This window comes from Lytechinus variegatus, chromosome 1, assembly GCF_018143015.1.
Source record: "Lytechinus variegatus isolate NC3 chromosome 1, Lvar_3.0, whole genome shotgun sequence".
Taxonomy (NCBI): Eukaryota; Metazoa; Echinodermata; class Echinoidea; order Temnopleuroida; family Toxopneustidae; genus Lytechinus; species Lytechinus variegatus.
Window position 1 is genome coordinate 3020456 of NC_054740.1, and position 25033 is coordinate 3045488.

The window sequence follows — 25033 nt, forward strand, 5'->3', positions numbered from 1 at the left end:
AAGCATTATTTCCTGCACATTCTTACCTCGAGACCAATGAGTGAGCCATATTTCATTTCATTTCAAACTTCGTTTGGCGGGGCATACCAAAAAACTACAGTGATGCAATACAATGCACAAAAAGAACAATGAACAAATAATGTAACCACGTTATATAATATAGTATTTACACAATATACAGACATCACTTTTAAACTATTTACATCAGATACTTGTGATTTGATCCAAATACAGTAACAAGCAATATTGAGAGTTTGTAGAGATTGTTGAACATAATCCGGTTTTTTAATTCAAACTTATACTTACAGCGAACCATTTATGATTACCCATCTTTTCCTGCACGCCAGTTTAAGGTTTACCATGCAATTTTGTCACGTACTTCGCATTCATTTTACTGTCCTGCATTGACAACAATGGTTATCCTGATCTCTTTTGTGTTATTTCTCTTTAATTTTGTATAATAACGTTTTTCCTTTTTCTGATTTTTTTTATTATTCATACTATTTACAACAATATTTCAAAAAAAAAAGATGCACTGTACAATAATAATAATAATAATAGACATTTATATAGCGCCATCTATATAGAAATATTCTATTCCGAGGCACGGTGTCGTTATTATTACCCCGGCTTTAGCTCGAGCTGCCTTTCAGCGCTCATGCATTCAATCTCTCTAAAAACGTTTTTGACAGCATCCTTCATTCATAACCAGTTTGTATGATTGTACTTAAATATATTTAATGTATTTGCTTATTATGTCAAGATGAACAAAATATTACATGCCATCGCGGGAAATGGAATGGAGTGATATGAAAAATTAAATGAAATTATGATATGATAGAAACTCATCAGATTTTGTTTTTGTTTGGTCATCCCCTAAATATCTACAGTACACAACATGCTACAAAACAAGACATCGAACCAATGATGTAATGAGCAATATAAAATTATAATTTGTTTTTTAATAAACATATTAGGAAGTTTGCATTTCTCTGCTTAGATTACGTTTGGTACAAATCATGTAGTTACCCTATTTACAGACGATTCAACTTCATATCCAACATTAGAATGATTGCTTGTTTCTAAACAAGATTATAACAATGTAAAAGTTCAATGAAAAGTAACTCTTTAAACAAAAATAGAGTAATAAGTATCGTATCAGGCATTAGACATTAATTATGTCATATTCAAGGTTGTAACTGCTCGGTAAGAATGAAATATCTAATAGAACTATGACAATATTCGATCAAATACAACCCTCCATGGTAGAGGACGGTCTTACAGCTGCAGTGGTTATGTTTGGGTATCTTTTTATCTTCGAGTCTTTGAATCGGTTGGTCACAAAATAATTTAAGGACCCGTCCACCACCAAGAAGATAAATTTGAATGAAATAGGGGACGCAAAACAAGTGTAACAAGCGAAATTTCTTCAAAATCGGATGTGAAATATGGACCGACGTTTTCAGTACCGAATTGTGACGTCACGGTGTCATGGCAATGAACCGGTTGGTTCTAAACCGAGTCGCAGCTGACAATCGTTTATACACATTCTAATTTTGAAAAATGATGATGTGTTTGTCCCTGGTTGTTACCATTATTGTGAGGTTGATGAAATTCCGATAGCAACCTTCTTTTCCTGAGAAACACGTGCTTTGTGATATGAGCAGTTTGCAATACTTCCGGGTTCACTTGTTTAGAACCAGGCCGCCATGGCACCATGGCAACCGACGTCATCGCTTCAGTAAGCTATATGAGTTTAATAAGTTATACACTTTTTAAAGAGTCTGGCTTATTTCCACGATACAGTTATAAATCCTTTTAATTCTATTATCTAATGTATGGCCTTTTTTACATAAGGCAATCAATTGTCACTGAATCACCATAGATTGCAACAATGGCACATAACATGTAGGAGTACTTGATAATGAAACACAACAGGAATAATGAGTCGGTTACTGTATTAATTCTTCATTTGCATAACGACCAGAATGCGCATACCCCCCATGAGTTTAATGCAGGGTCCGCGAAAGCGGGGGCTGTGGGGGAGGGGCGGGGCTTCAACCCCCTAACAAAATCATTCCGTGGCCAATGTTGCTAAATTTCATTCGGTTTATATGTTTTCTTCTTTCATCATACCATGTTCCGCCTTCAATTCGGCCTTGAGGTGAAAGAAGCAGTTCGTGATAAGACATTGATAGAGCACAAACTGCATGCACAGAAGATGAAAAATCACTTATATCCTAGAAAATAAATGTACAGTTCTGGTTTACCATATGCATATTTCAAGATAGATGCAATATTGTGATTGATTGCCTAATATTTATAATCCTTTTTTTTCCTGATATTCAAGATATGCATGGCGCATATTATGTAGAGATCGTTTATCTCTTAATTTGATTGAGGTAAATATGTGCGTACGAAAGTCAGCGGATAAAATGATAATATAATTTATTCAGAAAAATCGGCTGCTTCCTAATTTTGCTGCTTCAAATCTAAAGCATGTTGACTGAAAAGCATTCTCTAACACAGGGCATCAGCCAACATAACTAAAACCAGTAAAGTTGTGCTTTGGAAATAATGAGATACGCCTTTGTAGTCGATATTGTCAAAATACTTGTATGTTCTCATTAAGATGCACATTATCATTGGGCGGCGGATCTCGTTCGATCAAAGAAATGATAGCGTTGAATGTCTAATAGGTCCATGATTTAACCGACACATTAACAAATGGTTGAGGTGTGGGATCTTCATTATCAGTAAATCTGTTCCAATTATGGTACTCCGAAATAAAATAACTCATGGCTTCTTGTTGGCTGCCATCCTTAAATATTAAGCTCGTCTGATTCGTCATGACCTTGATGCCGCAACTCCATCTTCAAAAGTACTTACTGTACAGTGGTGTGTGAGAGAAGATAGAGAAATATACACATATTAATAAGGTTGTTGTGTATTGGAAATAAAAAAGACTAATAATAAAATAAGAAAATAGAGAAAGAGAAGTTAACGAGTAATACAAAGAGAGATAAAGTTTAGTTTAGTGAGGGGAGAGGGAAAAGAATAAATAGAAAGGGAGAGGGCGCATTTGCTCAAGGAGCGGGGGGGGGGGGGGATTACACAGTGATAGGGTTGCAAAGGGCCGGAGACTTTCCAGAGATTTCCGAAAATTTCCATGGAAAGTTTCGGGAATTTTCAGGTGCCGGGAATTTTCATTTTGTCACAAAAAGTGACGAATTCTGTTTTTAAAAACAAAATTATTAATTGATATCCTCGAATAGTATGTTTTCTATTTGTATCAAAACTATTTTTTATTCTTTAAATTGCCCAGGGTGTAAATTATTTATCAAACTGTAGATTGTAGTACATGTATCCATTGCACGATGGAGCATTAAAGCTTTTCAATTCAACATGGGGAAAAAATAAAACCTTGCATTACACTATTTTTCATTTTTCTTTGAATGTCAATAGTTTTTTAAGCCATTTTATAATAACACATTAAGACAATATTGCCCCCTACATATAGTCTGCACGCACAGACCCATATTGAAGCTTTGATCCACAAGTCGGTCTTCACACAAGACTAGCACAAATACAACTTTCTATTGAACAAAAAGTTCTTCTGGAGTCATTGGCAGAAACTTCAGGCTGGATATTCAGACCACTTTCCTCGAGGAAGGATTTGCACTTGTCTACTGTGCAAAGCCTTAACTCGAGTTAAGGATCTGAATGTGCAGCCTACTCACGCCTTGTGTACTGAAGGCCTCTCGCTCAGGAAGCAACAAGATTTTATTTGTTAGTCTTTGTGTGGAGACCCACTTGTTGATTAAAGTTCCATTCAGGGTCTGTGCCTGCAGACTAGGTATGCACAGCATACTATTCCCACCAGCGGCAATGGCACTGGCTTGAGTCTTCAAATGGAAAAAAAAGGTCCAGAAATAAAAATGTTACAATGCTAATTTATTTCTTTTTTTTTTTGGGGGGGGGGGGCAAGAAATAACAATAATGGCTGACTTTGAAAGCAATCAAGATGAATATTTTTTTCACAAAGGGATAAACCATTGATAAACAAACATGCACTAAGTTTGTTGACCTCAAATAACCTTTGGCCTTCATTGATTGAGATTGAGAAACTTATTAATTTCATATCAAGTGGAGCGTTTTGGCCCAGTGGATAAGTCTTCTGACTTTGAAACAGAGGGTCGTGGGTTCGAATCCCATCCATGGCGTAGTTTCCTTCAGCAAGAAATTCATCCATATTGTGCTGCACTCGACCCAGGTGAGGTGAATGGGTACCTGACAGGATTAATTCCTTGAATGCATGAGCGCTGAGAGGCAGCTCGAGCTAAAGCCGGGGTAATAATAATACCAACGCGCCTCGGAATAGAATATTTCTAGATATATGGCGCTACATAAATGCCTTTTATTATTATAATTATTATTATATCTTTTATGATATTAAATGACAATCTCATATCAGTTTCATTATATTTGATCTACAGTATTTAAAAAAAATGTTTAGATCTGAGAGGGTAAATTGAAATGAAATAAACTTTAAGCTTGAACCAGCAATCTGTATACTCATCAAATTAACGCCACAAACAGCGCAAAGTTCTCACTTCTGCGATGCAGAAATAAATGATAAATAAAAAATGATAATCAAATATTAATAATTAATAATAATATTAGAATATCCATTGCATCATTGCATGAACAGTGTGTATGTATATCCCTTGTGTAAAGCATTTGCATGCAGTGTACATGAACTGCCATCGCACGTAACATTCAGCCACTACAACAGTAATCAACTGTTACTTGAAATTCATTGAAATTCTGCATTGTCTGACTGTCTTAGTATAATATTTGGCTTTAAACTTGCTGACAAAGCACAATCAAGCTTCATCTGCCATGGTAACCCTTTCAATTCCTGTATATAAATATCAGAAAATGTCTATTTTTTCCAACATTCTTTAAAATTCCAGTAAATTGCCGCGAATTCTCAAAATTCCCAATAATTTCCCATTTATTCCCATGAAAAGTTTCCACCGCGAAAATTCCCGGGAATTTCGCAACCCGACACAGGGACCTTTATATTAAATTCGATTCAATTGGGCATATGAATATGAAACAGGCCCAAGTTCTTAGGACGTCATTTCGAGAAAATCGGAAAAAAATACTGGATAATTTTTTGGGGGGCAATTAATGTAGGCCTATATTTCTAGAAATTACAGAATATCATAAAACCAATTTAAGTATCATAATATGTGTCATCTGATATATGACAAAAGTGTATATTTTTTTGAGGAACATTAATGTTCCCGTTAATTGTGGGTTGGTTCTTTTATCTGGTGAATTTGGGTCGCTTTACAAATCATATGGACCTGGAACATTATTACATTCATATACGTGGTAGAATTCTGTAGTACATGTAGGTAGTAAAGGAATCAGAGAGGTCGCTATGATAGGAATGTAAGAAAAGCCCATGTCCTGGACTTGGGCTTTTCTTTACACTCATACCAGATTTTCCTTCTTGAAGATATTTCTGAGATGATTTTAGATTTATCATTTGTACACAAGATGAGTCATTGCATAAGAAATAATTTTCAATATATAACTCAATGAGGGGGGGGGGGGTGTACATGTAGGTCCACTAAAAGCAAAGCTTGTAAAGGTGAATCCTCCTTGGAAATGAAAAAAAAATATTGTGGACTTATTCATGTATGCGTACATATTATAAAGGAAAGAAAAAAAAGAGAAGGAACAGATTGGTGAAAATCAGATTAATGTAAACATATTTTAAATTACTGACCAAATGCAAAGCTAGTCACACAGAGAGGTCTCCGCTGTGAAGGATATATTGCGCATTTCACAGAAAAAAGAAGAGAGAGGGAATGACAAAACATAGAAGACAAGACATAACAAGAGGCAGAACAGGGCAAGACAAGATAAGAAAATAATCTGTACATGAGACAAGAGGGAGGAAAAGTCAGAAGAGTGAGGATTCTTTATTAGCACAGGTAATTTTCGAAATAGGGTGTGCATAATGAGTGTAGTAAATCAGCGTGTACCATGCTGAGAAGGTACTCATTAATAGGTTCACAACGTGATAGGATGAATATATTTCCCCACTGAAAAACAAAATCATGTTCGATTTTCAAGTACCGCATTGTAAGCTAACGATGTATACTTTGCATTATCAGATGGTCTCCTTATGATCAAGTGGTCAAGTTCTTTGTTGAATAATCATGATAATTAGGTTCCTGAAAATTTCAAATACCGGTAGCCATGCCAGGGATGAAAGAGTTCGGTTTGTGTAGCTGATTTCAGGTATTTGTTTTGCTATTGATTTTCATTTCATATTTTTTATTCCTGTCTAAAAAAAAGTATGGGAGATCATCTTGATTTCAACTCTTTTAAACACTCTGAACTTTAGTCAGCTCGTGTTATTTTTTACTACCCCCCCCCCCCCCGAATGCAGATTTACAATGTGATTTTTCTGCTTAAGACTACGCGACCCAAAACACATATATTGCTTCATTATAAATATTCGAAGGCATACTTTCTATCAGAATATTTATTATATATTATAAGGAGATTAGATGGAAGAGCACAATGCAAGGGTAAGATTTATTTTGCATTCTGTATGGTTGTATATATGAAAAGTAAGCAATGGTGCTCGTCATGTATCATGGCCAAGTGTAAATGGAGACAGAAAATTCGTACATGAGAAACAAACAAGAAAAAAAAGCTAATTCCTCTGTATAAGAAACTCGAATTAAATATGTTGAAAATGGGAATTGTTTAATAAAACGAGGTCTAATGACTTACCCAACTGGTTTGCCATGTTCTATCTCCACCTTTACCTTATGTTCATCATCGGAATCAATACTAGAACGATCTAATCTCTCATCAGTCCCACATCGTATGAATCTAATAGTATTAACGTGGAGAGAAGAAGTATTTTGTGTATCTTATATCAGTTGGGGGAAGGCTGGTGTTTGGTGCGTCTGTTCTGGGGAACGCAAAGTAAAAACACCAGCGAAGGCGGAGACAAAACTGAGTAGTTTAATCATTTGTTACAGTGTTAAGGTATAAGAGATTAGATTGTAACTACAAGGAAACTAGATTTACAACAAATGAAATCAAATCAAACTGAAATAAAATGTTAGAGCAAGGTATTGTCGTCCTTAACCAGAAGCGCGCTACCCCATGCATGCCCATGAACACAAAGTGAAATGTAAGACATCAAAACATTTCGGTAATTCATGTATGAAAACATTTAGGAGGATCTAAACTATGTCAAATTATAATAATAATGTCAATACGTGGGGCTGCACATTTTAGACAGACATGCCACAGAGGGATTTAATTTTAAAGTATTATAGCTTTTATCTCTATATGGTAAAGAGCAGCATGGCATAACGAATGTTCGTCATGCTCGTTTGCTTCTCTATGATGAGCATTTATTTCACGTTATACACGCGCTGTAGATGTATTACATTCAAAAGTAACATTGTCACAGAGTTCCAAACAGAGGTTCTTATTATAACTTCAGCAAAACACTTATTCTCCACAATAAAGAACCAAACTTTGGAAAATTGAAAATAGTGTACCCAGTGGCGTACCGTGGGTCACGGCATTGGGGGGGGGGGCACCAGCAAAAAATTTGAGTCACTTAGGGAGCGCGCAAAGCGCGCTCAGTTGTCAGGTATACTGACCTAATAGAGATATTTTATGGACATGCAGTGCCATTAAATGGATATGTATCTCGCTGATTAAATAATGCGAGCGCGAAGCGCGAGCAGAATATTTTTGATATTTAGAGCTAAAAGGGGACATTATAAGCAATTTTGTTTTAATCATGACAAGTAACTGTCTCGCTAAACAAACAATGCGAGCGCGAAGCGCGAGCTAAATGTTTTTGTTTATATTTACCCTAACCAGGGAAATTTTAAGGACTATATTTCAGAATCCATTAGGAGTATAAATATCTCACCATAGTCATCTAATGCTAGTGCCATCCGTTGCTGATTTTATTAGAATTACATCTAAACACAGTCATGAAGCACCTTTTGTAATCATTGTAATCATGATTATCAAACGCATCTTACTAATCAAATACTGCAAGCGCGAAGCGCCAGCTGAAAATTTAGGAAATTCAGACATGAAGAGAGGCATTATAAGGATGATAGGAATTCCCTAAAACCGTGCATATTTCAATAACCAAATGATGCAAGCGCGAAGCGCGAGCTGAAATTTTTGTATATATTGACCCCAAACATGGATATTTTAAGGACTATGTTTTTTAGGAATTCATTAAGAGTATACACAATTATCTAACAATAGTTATCTAATGCGAGTGCCAAGCGCTTGCTGATTTTGTTAGCATTAGAATTATTGTCGAAATTCACTAAGACCCTACGTATTTCACAAACCAAGTGATGCGAGCGCGAGCTGAACATTTTTTAAGATTCAGATAAGAAAATTTGACGTTTTAAGGACTGATTTAAGTTCATGAAGAGCAGAAATCTCACAAATATATTTATGCGAACGTTAGCACGTACAGGAAATGTTTTATATTAAGACCTTAAAATAGGGCAATCACTTTAAGTAGTCATGAAAAAGAAGAATATGTCAATACATAAAACAATAATAACTCGAATTGCGAGGAAATATATTTGTTGTATATTGATTTGAAAACTGGAGGTTTTAGTACAACAGGATTATAAATATAGTTAAACAGTCTATGCGAGCACCAAGAACCACATGAACAATGAAGCAAATAATGTTTTATAAAGTTATGAAAAAATGCTTCTTATGTAACATAACATATCACATAACATAATATAACATTGTAATGAACAATAATTTTTTCTTTCCCCACTACGTTTCTCTTCCCTTTTCCCTCTTTTTCTCCTTTTCCCCGTTTTTTTTTTGGCCAGCCGATTGGGGGGGGGGGGGGGGGCACGTGCCCCCCATGCCCCCCCCCCGTAGTTACGCCACTGAGTGTACCTATCAACCGATAACGCTCATCATGGACCAACAGAGTATCAAAATAAACTGAATATATCATACCTTAGGGTCCTCAGATGTTTGAGGTCCTCCGATGATTTGAAAGCTTGAATGACGCCTCTTATTTTATTGTTACCGATCTCCAGATCTCTGAATCTGACCTTGACAAGCTGAGATGAGACCTTGTGAAGTGCATTGGGTAGTGAAGTGGGATCATCGTGGAGAGAAGCCGGTTCATCAGCATGCTCATGTGTTTGAATGGTGAGCTCTGTCACTGCTGGTAGATGGATCATCTGGATGTCATCACATCCGATCGTGTACAATACCTGTATGGTGATCCTCTTCACATAGTGAAACATCGATCCACAATCCTGCCATCCTTCTAGTGCCTCATCAGTGATGGTCAGATCAGTCACATTAGAGCTTGTGTTGCAGTCATCCTACAATAGATGAACCAAAGAGATGACAAGACATCATACCAGTGGAAACATGATATTTATTACCATCCACATCGACTGACAATATATAAGCATACTTATATGAAAGTATGATTATGTACATGCAGTGCAAATACATAATTAAGACAACAAATTAATTATTTATACACAAAGTAATGTAACATGAACAATATAATTTTCACAATAGAGATAATGAAGAGTGAGAGAAATTATTTAAAACGCTAAAGAAGAAAAAGCATCCAAAACAAATCATCAATGAAGTGTTTTCATTACTACGATATTATTATTGACATTTTAATCATTATTTTTTTTAATGCATTAAGATTGTTTCCTAGTAACTTTTCCTGCACTCCATAGTCAGAATATGCTTTTTTGAATTTGAAGGCTAAACTCACTTATAAACTAACATGTCTTGCACATTATTTCATGAATACGAACAGCGAACCAATAATTGCACATAAAATAAGGTCAAACAAACAAAAGATATAGCATAGCACTGATGATTTCATTAAAAAAATGATTTAAAATGAGAAAATTATGACATAGATTTTATTTTTCACAAAACACACCATGCGTATAGCTTATACCGATATGCAAACAAGGTAGACGATACTCCTCACTCACTATCCATTTTGTATTTTATCTTTTCAATGAAAGAATATTTCTATTTATTACAGTACAGATACTCTTCATCAAAGCACAATGAGGTTACAACAATGACAATTTACCTTGATTAGAGACAAATCTTGTTTTACACGAGGAGATATTTATCAAAATACAATTGTAAGTGGGTGAGTTTATCAGTTTCCTCATCTGCATGATAATCAAAATATATACATAACTATTTTATGAATTTGAGCAAAATCTCAATTGACATCCGGGTTTTTGAAACAAACTAGAAAGCTCGTTTGATTTTTATTTTCATTCAATGTAACCCTTCGAAGTGCAGCAAAATGGTATGCGGGCTTGGTATGGCTAGAAAACATAATGCATTTCTCTTCCACACCCTAGTACATTCATCGGTGCTATCACATTCAGTGGCTAAGTGAACCAAATATTTTGAGGGGGCCGAGCGTCAGGTGGAAATAGAGGCCAAAAAACAGCGATAGATTGAAAGCAGCGAGTAATTTTTTTGCCTTTGTAATAAAAGAAAAAAATCATGTTGTGATTTTCATCTGTAATCTGATGTTCATACTATGCCGACGAATTCCTCATATAAATGAATTTAAGTAAATGTAGTCTACATCTCGTTTTTGAGCCTGATATGCCCCCTAGTGTATCAAGATTGTAGTCTAATCACAACAGCTGAAATCAAAATTAGAATAAAAAATAAACAAATTTGATTCACAGATCCCAATACAGAGGTAAGAAAACGAGAAATTGATTTATATAGAGTAATACATGAACGAAAATGTCACGCACCACATTTTGGAAAAATTTATCCTGCTATAAAATCCAGCATATTTTTTTTCTGCTATAAGTGTTAAATCGTAATCTGCATCACAAAGTGTAAGTGTTATATATTTAGATAACAACTTTGGGTATAACTTACAGGCCTATTCGTCCCGTGAAACATAATTATCATGACTATACTAGTAATGCAAAAGAGGTTAATGGGTTAATCAATTGTAAAACTCGATGCGCTTTCAAAAGAAATTTAGCTTTTAATGAAAAGGGTTGATCAATTGCTATCCAAACCTCCGAAATTGCAAGCTTTCCATTGCATAAAAATCTGATCAAAACACAATACGATTAGATAATCAAAAGAAAAAGCGTGTATTTTTGTGTGCATTATTGGTTGGTTGGTGGGGATTTTTTTACCTGATTGCTAAGAAAGCATGAATCCGTGTAAGCAAGCAACCAGATGGTCGACGGCTTAGGTCCTCTCCGAAGGACCTGGTAATGAAGATTAATTTCTTACCAAAGGGCACTAGCGCATCAAGTGGGAATCGAACCCGGGTCACCGGAATACGAAAGAATCCCTTGCTCTTCCGACTGAGCTATTATGTTTATGTTATAATGTATCATTCGGTAGAGTTACATAATGAAAGAATAAGGGGTTATTAACCCCACACTCGTTTGTCCTAGATTCGTTAACAAAAAAATGAAAATGGAAACAATGGCCGAAACATTAATAACATTTCTTGGTTTATGGTTACTATTGACTATTTATTGACAGTTAATGAAATAACAATTACGTATAGATATGAACAATTTAGCTTTATATGAGGCACCATAGCCCCATTAGACAACTTGATGTCCCGGCAGGGCGTCAAATTATTTTTTCTTCCTCAGGAGCAAGTTTTGAAGCTCAAAGTTTCCTCAATCAGCTGGTAAAAAAACAACCACTTGTGGTTGATTTTCATAACATTATTCTGAAATGTCTACATTTTTGCGCATTGTGAAGAAAGATACAACATGAGTTACATATTCACATGGTTGTACTGTTACAAAGTCACCCCAATAATACGTGATAACTTATGTATAGACTTTCAGTACTCACTTTGGCTTTGTACTGTTACAGGTAGTGCATATAATTGAGCATCTAAATGGATGACAGAGCATTCCCAATCAGAAACTATTAGTTTTTAAACCCTAAATCTCCCGGGGTATTTTGATTCTTGTCATTCCCGGGGGGCCATTATGGCCCCCCTTAAGATCTCGGCCGCCGATCGCGCGAACGGCGCAAAAATTTGCACGCTGGTTGTGTGCGATGTAATCTACAAGGCTGTATGGTAAAATTTTCCAAAATAATGAGATTTTATTTTATATGAATTAATTATGCTAATTTATGCATAAATCATACTTTTTGCTCTAATTCACTAAATAAAGCTCCTAGAATGCTAATTTTTGGTAAAAATTTTCTTTGTAGCATTCTTAACAATCGTATTTCAAAGAAACTTTGGTTTGGAAATAAATTTCTTATGTATTTTATTTTTTTTATGAATTTCTTATGTATTTTTTTGTTTTTTTACTTTTTGTTTTTTATTGTTTTTTCAATGGAAATTGTTCCAGACATAATTATGATCATAAACAAGGCAAAATTAATTAAGTTTATTCAGTAAAAGTAGAAATAATGATACATGAATTTTGGCTAAATACGCAATTTGCATTGGATTTGTACATGAAATCACGGTTATGAGCAATTTTGGGTCTGACATGCACTTGCATAATGTTGCGTAATGTCGTAACCGCGTACCCGGGCGTCACAATTTTGGTCTCAAAATTTGCGCGAGACTTGAATGTAAAAAGTCAGTGAGCTGCGAGGTGAAAAAATTTCGCGCAGCAGATATATCGCGAAAATTGTTGAGGCGGGGGGCATTATGCCCCCCCCCCGGGAGAATTAGGGTTAATGATGGAGTTGGGTCGTTTAGACCTAGAGGTACAATACACATTTCCAGCCTGGACGTTAGGACTTCTTACTGATACAAACTTACAGTAGTTATTCTGTACTGCTTTATGCTTAAATAGACCTTGCAATTTTGTACAGTTGTAATCGTATATATTGTGTACTGCTTGCTAATGCTTATCTCTAACAATGACACTCGAGGATCGGGCTAAAACTATTCGCATCAAAGCAACATTACATAGTACTATTCTCCCGAGGGCCATCGGCCCGAGGGGGAATAGTACTATGTGATGTTCCTGAGTGCGAATAGTTTTATATTCCGAGAATGGTTCATTGTATATTTATTTTATATCCCTTCCACTCATACCGTTTTACAGCGAAACGATTTTTAATCAGTTGATATAGAACGATCGTCGAGAAGTTGGGAAAATAATAAGTCTTGAAGTATGGATCGTCTGTTCCGCGAGCGCACCTGGTTAGTGCAGCTCGCCGAAGGTTTCCCGTGGCATGCAGTGGAGAGTACCGTTTGGCTGAGTAGCGCTCTGCTCGCATCGCACCGCACACATCGCGTATCGCAAGCTAGGTGGGGGGTCCAAAAACGTATAGTTCACTTTTCCCTAGGGAAAAAATGGACTATGCGTGACGTCAGCAAGGAAAATGAACTATATCAAGACAAACGTTTATCGTAGTAAAACTATTCTTATTCCCCTTGTGTACACTCAATACAACAATCTTAAGTAAGGGATATAATATCGGATATATATATATCACAATCTTAAGTATCAATTAATAGATAAATAACATTGTTTTGCGCCTATACTCAATTTCCTCACTCAGACCTGTCCTCACCTCACTGACTGACTATGTGCAAGTGCAAGGTAAAATATGTATAAAAAAATCCAGAATAAGTGTGCTCAGTATTACTGAATGACTCTGCTACGTTTTGCAAGCTAGTCTAGACGTAACTAAATGAATGAAAATATGGCACTGTGCACATGGTGCAAGTGCAAGGTAAAATATGTATAAAAAAAAATCCAGATTAAGTGTGCTCAGTATTGCTGAATTACTCTGCTACGTTTTGCAAGCTAGTCTAGATGTAACTAAATGAATGAAAATATGGCACTTTTTTCTAAGTTTTCTCTTTTCTTTTTTTTCCTCCTCCTCTTCCCCTTTGTTGCCTTCCTCTTTTCTTTCTTTTCCTCTTCCTCTCCTTCTTTTTCCTCTTCTTTTTTCTTCTCCTTTTTCCCATTTTTATTTTTCTCATTAAGGCACAATTTCCTCAATTTCTTCTGTTGCTTTCTGGGAGCGGTGCTCCCCGCTCCCGCACAATTTGACATCCGAGTCAATAGAATTAAGAGTAAAAATCAGAACTTGTATGGTTTGCTTGTACTACTTTTTTACATATAAAACATCCAAATATATATTACCTTTGTACTTGATGCCATCGATGATGATGTTGAGTAGAAGTCATCATGATACTGAACGTAGAGCTTTAGGTTCTTCAGATGATTCATCTTACGGATGAACTGAGCGAGATCACGTGATGCAGACGGACGTTCACTGAGATCATCATTGTGATGAAGAATCTCAATCTGATATGATAGTAACATAAAGATGAAATCAGGGTTACTGTACATTAATACGTACAAAGAAATGGGAGTATTAACATCAAATTTAGCATGAATATCATCCACGAAACAACATACAAATCAGGGGCGGATCCAGCTTTCGCCAATAGGGGGGCCGAAAACTATTTTGATCAACATTGGTTTTTCAGGGGGTAGTCCTAACTAAAGACTGAAAATGTTAGTTTTTATTCCTATAAACAATATACGGTATCTCATGTGGTCTTATTATAAAATGCGAAGCGCGAGCTAAAAATCTTTGATATTTTATGTCCTTAGAACTGAAGATTCAGAGCAGTTTTTATAATCATGAACAAAGTATCCAACTAAACAATGCGAGCGCGAAGCGCGAGCCGAAATTTTATCATATAGTAAAGTGAAAAGTGACTCAATTAGGACTGTTTTTAGTGATTAATGAAGAGGATACAAGTATCACCAATGAAATAATAAGAGTGCAAAGCGCGAGTTCAAAATTTCTGATATTTCGACCTGAAAAAAATGTCTAACAGTCTAAGCGCGTTTTTATTTAAATAAACAAGCTGTGTGTCTCAAACAATTTAATGCGAGTGCAAAGCATGAGCTTGATTTTTTGATATACTGACATGATAAAGGAGCATTTTGACAAATTTTGGTAAGAATTTCCAAAGAGCATAGGTTTCTCACAATCAAACGATACGAGCTGAACATTTTGATACGCATTAACAATTTGTGTAAATCAAACAAAATAATGAAAGCTTGATGTGCGAGCTAAAAAAATGTGTGCAAATTGATATCAGAACTGGATATATTGTATATTGTGTATATATTGGTTATATATTAGTGTCATTTAACCCTCTTGAATGGGATTCATTACACAGGCAATGCGAGCGCGAAGCGCGAGCGAAAAACTTTTTATAACGTCTATTTTCCAATTCTTCCCCTCACTTTTTTTTTGGTTTCCTTTCGGGGTCGGGCCGGTCGTTACGAGGCTGTAAATTACACATCATGGGTAAAATAACTCTTTCTTACTTTTCTTTCTGTTTTTCGTAGTTTCTATCAAGGTAAAGAGTACACTTTTTCTGCAGTTTGTCAAAAAATAGGGGGGGGGGCCGGGGCCGGCTCGGCCTTCTCCTGGATCCGCGCCTGCAAATCTAGTATGGCTGTAATCATGGTAATAAAAATGATATCATAATATAAAATCACAAAGGAATTCGCGTTTTGCATATCTGCTAACATACCACACTCCGTATTTTTGAAAGTATCGCCCGATTATTAACTGTGAATACAAAATAAAAAGTTAAGGTGAAATATATAGCCCTTTTAGTCAGATGAAAAGAATGTTTGGTTACAGCACAATAACTTGGTGGTTTATGAGTTACTAATATTTAAAATGTTTTTAAAGGATTTTAGGTTTTGATAAATATAATTATTCGTTAAATTTCAAGAATTGCAAGTAGTTTATTGAACACAATAGCACCAATGAAACCAAAATATGATTTGATATTTTAACTGTTGAATAAAATTTTCATAATACTCTATAATGAATTTTAATAAGAGGTGTGCTACTTGAATGGGCTAAACATATTTGAAGGAATCGAATACGATTTACAAGAATAACAATTCAGTTAATACAATGTACCATTTCGCTTCATATGAGGCATCATAGCCCCATTAGACAAATTAATAGAAACAGAATGAGCATGAACAAAAATCAGAACTTGTGTGCATGGTTTTCTTGTAAGTGCTACTTTTTTTACATGTAAAAACCTCGCAGGATATATACCTTTGTAGTTGATGCCATCGACGAAGCTGTTGAGTAGAAGTCATCATGATAATATCCGTAGAGTGTGAGGTTCTTCAGATGATTCATCTTACAGATGAACTGTGCGAGATCACGTGATGCAGACGGACGTTCACTGAGATCATCACTCAGATGAAAAGTCTCAATCTGATTTAATAGTAACATAAAGATGAAATCAGGGTTACTGTACATTAATACGTACAAAGTAATGGGAGTATTAACATCAAATTTAGCATGAATGTCATCCACGAAACAACACACCAATCTAGTATGGCTGTAATCATGGTAATAAAAATGATTTCATAACAGAAAATCACTTTGGAATTCGCGTTTGGCATATGTGCTAACGTTTCACATTCTTTTTTTTTTAAAGTATCGCCCCGATTAATAACTGTAAATACAAAATACAAATGTTTGGTTACAGCACAATATCTTGGTGGTTTATGAGTTACTATTAAACATTAAAAAATGTTTTTAAAAGATTTTAGGTTTTGATAAATATAATCATTCGTTAAATTTCAAGAATTGCATGTGGTTTATTGAACACAATGGCACCAATGAAACCAAAACATGATTTGAAATTTTAACTGTTGAATAAAATTTTCATAATGTACGAAGAGGTGTGCTACTTGTATGGGCTAAACATATTTGAAGGAATCGAATACGATTTACAAGAATAACAATTCCGTAAAGATAATGTACTATTTCGCTTTATATGAGGCATCATAGCCCCATTAGACAAATTAATGGCAACAGAATGAGGAGCATGAACAAAAATTAGAACTTGCATGGCTTGCTTGTAAGTGCTACTTTTTACATATAAAAACCTCGTAACATATATACCTTTGTAGTCGATGCTATCGACAATGCTGTTGAGTAGAAGTCATCATGATAATAACCGTAGAGTGTGAGGTTCTTTAGATGATTCATCTTACAGATGAACTGAGCGAGATCACGTGAGGCAGACGGACGTTCACCAAGATTATCATCGTGATGAAGAGTCTCAATCTGATATAAGAATAACATAAAAATTAATTCAAAATTACTTGTCGTTTCTTTAACAACAATGAATATTGAAATCACATAATATTGATTTTATCCACAAATTAATAATTCTGTCCTGATATGATAATATTCATGGTATGCCAATCGATATCATGTCGAAAATCACTCAGGCTAAATGCATGTTTCCGAAAATGTCACCCACCATATTTCGGAAATATTCATCCTACTAAAAAAAAATCAGTATAAAACTACATTTTTATTTTTTAAAAATCTGCTACAAATTCAATAAAAAAAAACAAACAATGTGGTATTAATCCCATTCTTATTTGTAGGTAGATTTCTTAATTATTAAAGTGAAAAAAAAACGATGTCAGAAAGATTTATGAAATGTCTTTGTTTATAGTTACTATTAGCTATAAATTTACAATTGACATAATAAAAATTCAGTATAGATATGAACAATTTTGCTTTATATGATGCATCAGAGCCTCATGAGACAACTTGATGTCAATAGAATGAAGAGTATTAAAAAATCAGAACTTGAAATGGTTAGTTTGTACGTATTTCTTTACGTCTAAAATACATCTTACTATATAATTACCTTCGCAGTTGTTGCCATCATTGATGATGATGTTGAGTACAAGTCATCATGATACTGACCGTAGAGTTTGAGGTTTTTCAGATGATTCATCTTACAGATGAACTGAGCGAGATCACGTGATGCAGACGGACGTTCACTGAGATCATCATTGTGATGAAGAATCTCAATCTGATATAATAGTAACATAAAGATGAAATCAGGGTTACTGTACATTAATACGTACAAAGAAATGGGAGTATTAACATCAAATTTAGCATGAATATCATTCAGGAAACAGCACACCAATCTAGTATGGCTGTAATCATGACAATACAAAGTGATATCATATAAAAATATATAAAATCACAATGGAATTCGCGTTTTGCATATCTGCTAACATACCACACTCCGTGTTTTTTAAAGTATCAGCCCGAATATTGAATGAACATACACACCAAAAAGTTAAAGTAAAATATACATGTATAGTCCTTTTAGTCAGATGATACAAATGCTTGGTAATAGCACAATGATTTCGTGTGCGTTTTGGGTTACTAACATTCAGTGTTCTGGCAAGGTTTTCAGGTTTTGATGATTTTTTTTAATAATATCAAGCATTGACAGAACTGTAAGTGGTTTACTTTTACACAAAGGCAACAATGCAATCATTATACAATTTGATGTCTTGACTATTGAATAAATTTTCATAATGAATTCGAACATGAAACAATGAAAAATATCGTTGGAATTTAAGTACTAAATAATGTACATGTAGAGCGTTGTGGCCCATGATATTAGTCTTAAAACATAGGATCGTAGGTTCGAATCCTAGCAATGGCGTTATTTCCTTCAGCAAGCAATTTAATAATAATAATAATAATAGGCATTTATATAGCGCCATCTATCTAGAAATATTCTATTCCGAGGCGCGTTGTTATCATTATTATTACCCCGGCTTTAGCTCGAGCTGCCTTTCAGCGCTCATGCATTCAAGGAATTAATCCTGCCGGGTACCCATTCACTTCACCTGGGTCGAGTGCAGCACAACGTGCATAAATTTCTTGCTGAAGGAAATTACGTCATGGCTGGGATTCGAACCCACGACCTTCTGTTTCAAAGTCAGAAGACTTATCCAACGGGCCACAATTTATCCACGTTCTGCTGCACCGATCCCAGGCGAGGAACATGGATGGATACACGGCAGAATTAATTTCTCAAATGCACTGAGCGCTGAAAGGCAGCTCTAGCTAAAGCCGATGTGATGATAACAAAAATAATTAACATCGCGCCTCGGATTGGATTATTTCTAGATAGATAGCGCTATGTAAATGCCTATTATTATAATTATTATGTAGACGGGATATGTGCTCACGATGCCAGTTTTTTCAATCAAATCATAAAGCTAAGAATCTTCATTTCTTACGCCATGAAATATACCACATCAAAATTATACTGAAATTAATGATTGTTATACTACAGACTATTATAATGGTGGACGAGTCTATCAACTTAAGCGACTTCAGTTCTGGATGTGTTTATCACATTATGTTCATTACACAGAAATGAAGCATAGTGGTAAATTGAGATAAATTTTTAAAAATAAAAGTTTTGACTGAACAGTAGACGCAAATTTTACTTTTTTGGCCGTTGTGTGAGGTACATTCATTACAAATCCTTATAATAATTAGACAACATCATAATTTCATGAGATACGAATGCATATACATGTAAATTTTCAATGAAACAAATGGAAAGAAAAGAACCAGAGAGAGAGAAAAAAATGAATTTTGTGTTTGTCTTCCGGCCGTGCTCATGAACAATTCAAATGAAATGAGCTTTTTACCCTAAACAAATTTTGGTTCATATTGGTAATGTAGAGAATGCGCTATTTTTTCCGATCGTTTTTAATTATTATTATTTTTTTACATCGATAGCACTAATCGAACTGTTGCTGTTTTTTACATAATAAAAGACTGGACTAATGTTTGTCATTTCGAATATTGTATGCATCTTGATGGCTGTATATTAACTTTGAAATGACAAATTGCCTTTGTCATAAACCTTGCAAAATGTAACTAGATTTTTTTTTTCAAAACACACACAAAAAAGAAAACTTTAAATCAAGATTATCATGATTAAAACGAAACCAAGGCGATCATGATTATACGCTTATCCCTAGACGCTTCAATAATTAGAAGGTAAAAATAAGTTTAAAGAGGTAAAAAATACCTTTCAGATGATGCTAAAGATTATTTGAACGTAATATTTAAGACATCACGTACATTACCAGACTGATGCGTCTGTCGTTATTTGTTTTTTAATCGTTTGTTTCTATTATATACGTACTTGTCAACAGGGGAAAAGACTAACAAGGTTCATTTCAATAAAAAAATCAAATAAATCCCTACCTCCTGACCTTTGACAATCCTAAAATTAAAATTTTAATGGTCTAATATCATTTAAAAAGGAAAACGTAAAGTACATTGCGTCACCGAAAATAGGGACACCGGAATAAATGTATTTTTTGCCATTAGAATCATAACTTCTCATAAAATTAATGGAAAAACTAGATTTTAATTCGTCATGCAGACGAATTAGGTGGTCTGTCTTTATTCTCGCCATCGTGATCACTATTACCATGTTCATGCAGATCAATTTGATCATCATGATGACAACTGAATGTTCATTATGGATAGAATATTTGTAAAAGACGGGAGATGATAAAGCACTGTAAAAGGGTCTCATTGATGTATGACAATACATGTGATATGAAAAAAGTAATTATAATCTGGTTTATCTTGCTAAATTTTAAATTTTGTACCTTTAAATTATCATAAAGGATCATGTACGAGGTGGTAAAAAGAAAAAAAAACGGGAAAAAAATCATCTTGTTTACCCCAGGACTCGAACCTCCGCCCTCGAGAAAGCAAGTCAAATGCGTTATCCATTGAGCCACGATATTCCCATAGAGAATACACGTAAGCAATTCTGAGAATTACAAGTCCAATTTTGCAAGTGAAAAACGGGCATGATCCCGGCATGTGATAAAAAAATGGAGGAAATATTGCGAAAGCTGAGGATCTTAGTTAAATCATACTAAAAGCTCAGGGAAAAGTGACACTAAAAAATGGAAATATGGCTCACGAAATAGAGGAATGTCGAATCCAGTTTTGAGAAAAAGTCATGTCCCATAGAGATTACACGCAAAATGAGGAAAAATGACATGCCTCTTTTCATTGCTGTTTTACGCAATGATGCGTTTCTCAAAACGAACATTCATGTTAACTGAGGAGAAAGAGTACATTTTAAACTACATCAAGTAAGATCTGGGCGAAAAAAATCGATATTCGAGAAGTTAGAACCAAATTTGCATAAATTTGAAGACGTCATTTTTGAAAAAATGAATTTTTTACTTTAGGCGCCGTTTTGATGACGTCATGATATAATTTAGGGACATTGATGACATGAAATCAAATTTACAACTCATACTCTATCGATATATGAAAACAAAATTGGGGGTCATTGGACTATTTAAAGAGCTACAGTGAATTTGCAATAGGCATGTTTTTGCCCATAAATGGCCTATAGTGAGAGCTCGAGCGCACACGTGCTGCAAACTTTAACTGGTGTTAATTTCGTTATTAATGGTCGTAGAAGGTTGATCATGGTATCAAATCGCTCATAATTTCATTATCAATTCAATGATAAAAAACGGTGTTTCTATGTTGCGTTAAGGCGTTACGCACGAAAACGCGCGCGTAAATTTTTGAAATGCTTAAATTGAAATGAAACGTACTCAAAAAATTTTATAGGCCATTTGTAGATTTTTTTTGCTTTTGACGCGCGCGTACGCGCGGGTCATGACCTTTACATGACCTCTGATGACATTGACAGTTGACCCTTGACCTGAAGTTAATGTCATGTAAATATTGTTAATTTTTGATAATTGATAATGAAGATATGATCAAATGAAGAATTTTACAAAATGGCGCGTAGATGACGTCATCATGACCATATGACCTTGAAAAGCTTAGTATGCCGTCTCTATGATAGATTCTATATATGACGACAAAATCAGCAAAATTGATTCAACCATTTCCGAGAAAAATTGGTGCCAAGAATAAAGAAAGAAATAAAGAAAATTCTGACGAAATCAATAGGTGATCTGTCATAGACCACCTAATAAAGAAAGAAAGAAAATTCTGACGAAAACAATAGGTGATCTGTCATAGACAGACCATCTAATAAAAAAAAAAGAAAAAGAAAATTCTGACGAAATTAATAGGTGATCTGTCAAAGACAGACCACCTAATAATTATGCTTCAATTCTTTTATTTGATACCTCAACATTTATATAACGCATGCATGACAGAGTTAAAACAATGGAAAATGGTGCTACGAATCTAATTCTCTCGAGAAAATTTGCAATTTTGAGTGAGTTTTCTTGCTTTTACTGCTATCATTTGAGAAAAAAATCATACATCGATCGGCAATCTTTTCCTCTTCCATATGAGACCAAAAGCGTAAAATATGATTGACGCAAGGTTAAGAAAAGGTTGGATAAAAACATGCTTGATTTTTTCCTATTCGACGGATGGTTGAAAACATGGGCGGAAATCCCAGGGGGACAAGGGGGACGTGTCCCCCCTACTCAAAATAGTAGGGGGACACAATATCAAATGTCCCCCTACTACTTTGGGTCTTTGGTGAGGCTAAGAAATATATCACTCAAAATGGGAATAAAACGTCCGTTTTGAGACGAGATGACCTTTTTTGTTGTTGTTGCTTGCTTGTCAAATATCCAATCCAAACATGAAATGCTATAAATTGAATACAATTACTAGTACTTCTTATCATAACACAACAAATAAATTGTTGAAAAAATCATACATTGTATTAAATATTATAATGTTGAGTACGCACATTTAATTGAAACCACGAGAAAGAGGCACATTGTACATAAATGGAAAGTATTAGAAAAGAAAAAGAGATGGGAAATGATAAAGACGGCAATGGGAGACAGACAGAGAAAAGGTGAGTAAAGGGAAAGGGTCATACAAAGAGGATATAGATAGAAATAACAAGAGAAGATACATTTAAGTCGAAATGACCTTAAATTTTAGTTAATAGCTTTTTCTGTTTTTTGCTTGTCAAATTTTCCAAACCCTTGTCCCCCCTACCATGCCTACCTTTTGGGAGAGATTTCCGCCCCTGGTTGGAAACAACAAGCATCCCTCCCTCCACAAACACACACACACACAACTGCAGACAAGAGGCTAACGTTGAATGCTTCTCGGGCTGGGGAAGGAAAGCCCTTTATTGTTGCGGGCTGGGTTGTGTCACTATAAGATGGTGAAATTAAGATTATCATGATTGATCGATAGATTGACTGAATTTATTCTGCTTATCTTTCAATTGAAACACAAACTACAATACGATCTTAAGTAAAACATAAAAGAAGTTAAAGAAAAGGGAATCCACTTTGAAGCAATGTTTGCTCATCTCGGTTCCCTTGGATAAATAACGGATTATAATGAATTATAATAATAATTAAGAATGTTTAACAGAATAATAGAATAATGCAAACTGGGCCAAGCGCGTTATGCTTATACACAATTTTCGAACTATAATGATATCGTTCCTCTGGTATATAACATTAGACAAATTTGAGTTAAAGAAAGTGAATATCCGCAGCACTTCATACTGCAATTATTAGAAAAAAATAAGAAACTGAAAATATACCTTTGCAGACGATGCCAAGGATGATAATGTTGAATAGAACTCGTCATGATATTTCTGACAGTTGTGATAAGAACCAAGATTAAGTTCCCTGAGATGAGGTATCTTACAAATGAACTGAGCGAGATCACGCGATGCAGACTGACGTTGACTGAGTTTAATGTCATTGATATCAAGACTCTCAATCTGGAATAATAGTGACATAATTTTGAAATAAAAAATACGTCATGAAACAAGGGTCTGACTAAACCATTGAACTATATTCTACATTCGATTAAAGAACAAACATGGATCATCGAATCATTGGAAATAACTCTTGGTCGTTCACATAATGTTATGAAAATCACAGTAATTTGCTCTAAACCCTCTACCAACTTTTAAATAAAAGGAAAATTATTGTTTTATTCATGCTATATTTGCTTATGTAATAAAATGCTGTTAATCTGCCTTTTATATTTTATTAATAAGAAAAAATATGACTGAATTTCATATTTAAGTTTTATTTTGCGAAAACGGCCAAGCACACTGCAAGGAATGCAGTATGCAATAATTGCGCTGATGACTTCAGTTCCCAGCTTTCCTTGGACATAACAAAATATCCAATCAATACAAAATTGAAATATGTGGATTCAATTCAATTAAAAAATGGTTTATTAAAACATGCCTCACAGCCAAAGGCTCAATAAAAAAACATGAAACCAATTTACAATAACAGAATAATACAGTACAAACATGAAATGACATAAATTGAATACAATTACTAGTACTTCTTATTAAAATACAAGGAAATAAATCGTTGGAAAAAAAATCATCTTTGTATTCGACATTATAAATGTTAAGTACGCAAAAAAATGTTAAGTATGCTCATTATAACGAATACAAAGAGGCACATTCTACTTAAATGGAAAGTATAAGAAAAGAAGAGAAGAGAAAGGAGAGAGACGGCAAAGGGAGACAGACAGAGAAAAGGTGAGTAAAGGGAAAGGCTAATTAATGTAAGATTTAGAAAATACAGAGAGAGGATTGGGCCAGAAAGATGAAAAAAATGTAGTGGAAAGGATTAAAAACAAAAGCATGTGGATGTTGCATATGTCTCCCTTGTAACAAAATCAGTTGCAATAGTATTCATCTCACGATTACTGTAGCGGCACAGCTTTGCAAGACGGCCGGTGGCCGCCCACCGTCTTGCGCTGCCCACGTACAAAAAAAAGACGGGAGTCAAAGAATGACAAGTTCGATGAAGTTAAGTTTTGTATCAGGTTTTATTCTAAATCAAAGTCAGATTACAAGCTGGATTATAATATATGTCGCATCTCTGGGCTGGACGACCGACGACAGACAAAAATTAAGCCGACATGGCCTACGGCGGCAAAACAAATCGGGAACGAAAAACTGCCCCTTGGCAACTAATCACTCCCTTTTTATCCCCTTTTTGGTCAAACACCGCGTGGCGAAAAAGCCTTTCCAAGTCGACCCTATCACCTTTGGTGTAAT

At 34.9% G+C, this 25033-nt stretch overlaps 1 protein-coding gene across 1 annotated transcript; it reads right to left on the reverse strand.

The window, feature by feature from the left end:
• Positions 1-930: 930 nt before the first annotated feature.
• On the reverse strand, positions 931-23764 carry LOC121406625. The gene is made up of 8 exons (XM_041597632.1): positions 23543-23764; positions 17825-17992; positions 17062-17226; positions 16201-16365; positions 14241-14405; positions 9070-9446; positions 6823-6924; positions 931-2888 (listed from the first exon to the last, which is right to left on the reverse strand). The coding sequence occupies exons 1-8, from the start codon at positions 23741-23743 to the stop codon at positions 2876-2878; spliced, it is 1356 nt and encodes a 451-aa protein (XP_041453566.1). The 5' UTR covers positions 23744-23764; the 3' UTR covers positions 931-2875.
• Between the last annotated feature and the right edge of the window lie 1269 nt (positions 23765-25033).

What these genes read in the sequence shown, in the direction of transcription:
- LOC121406625 (XM_041597632.1), bottom strand. Translation starts at nt 23,743, where the DNA reads ATGTCACTATTATTCCAGATTGAGAGTCTTGATATCAATGACATTAAA. An exon ending in CCTTGGCATCGTCTGCAAAG is followed by an intron (nt 17,993 to 23,542) that starts GTATATTTTCAG and finishes CTATTATATCAG; the next exon opens with ATTGAGATTCTTCATCACAA. An exon ending in CGATGGCATCAACTACAAAG is followed by an intron (nt 14,406 to 16,200) that starts GTATATATCCTG and finishes CTATCATATCAG; the next exon opens with ATTGAGATTCTTCATCACAA.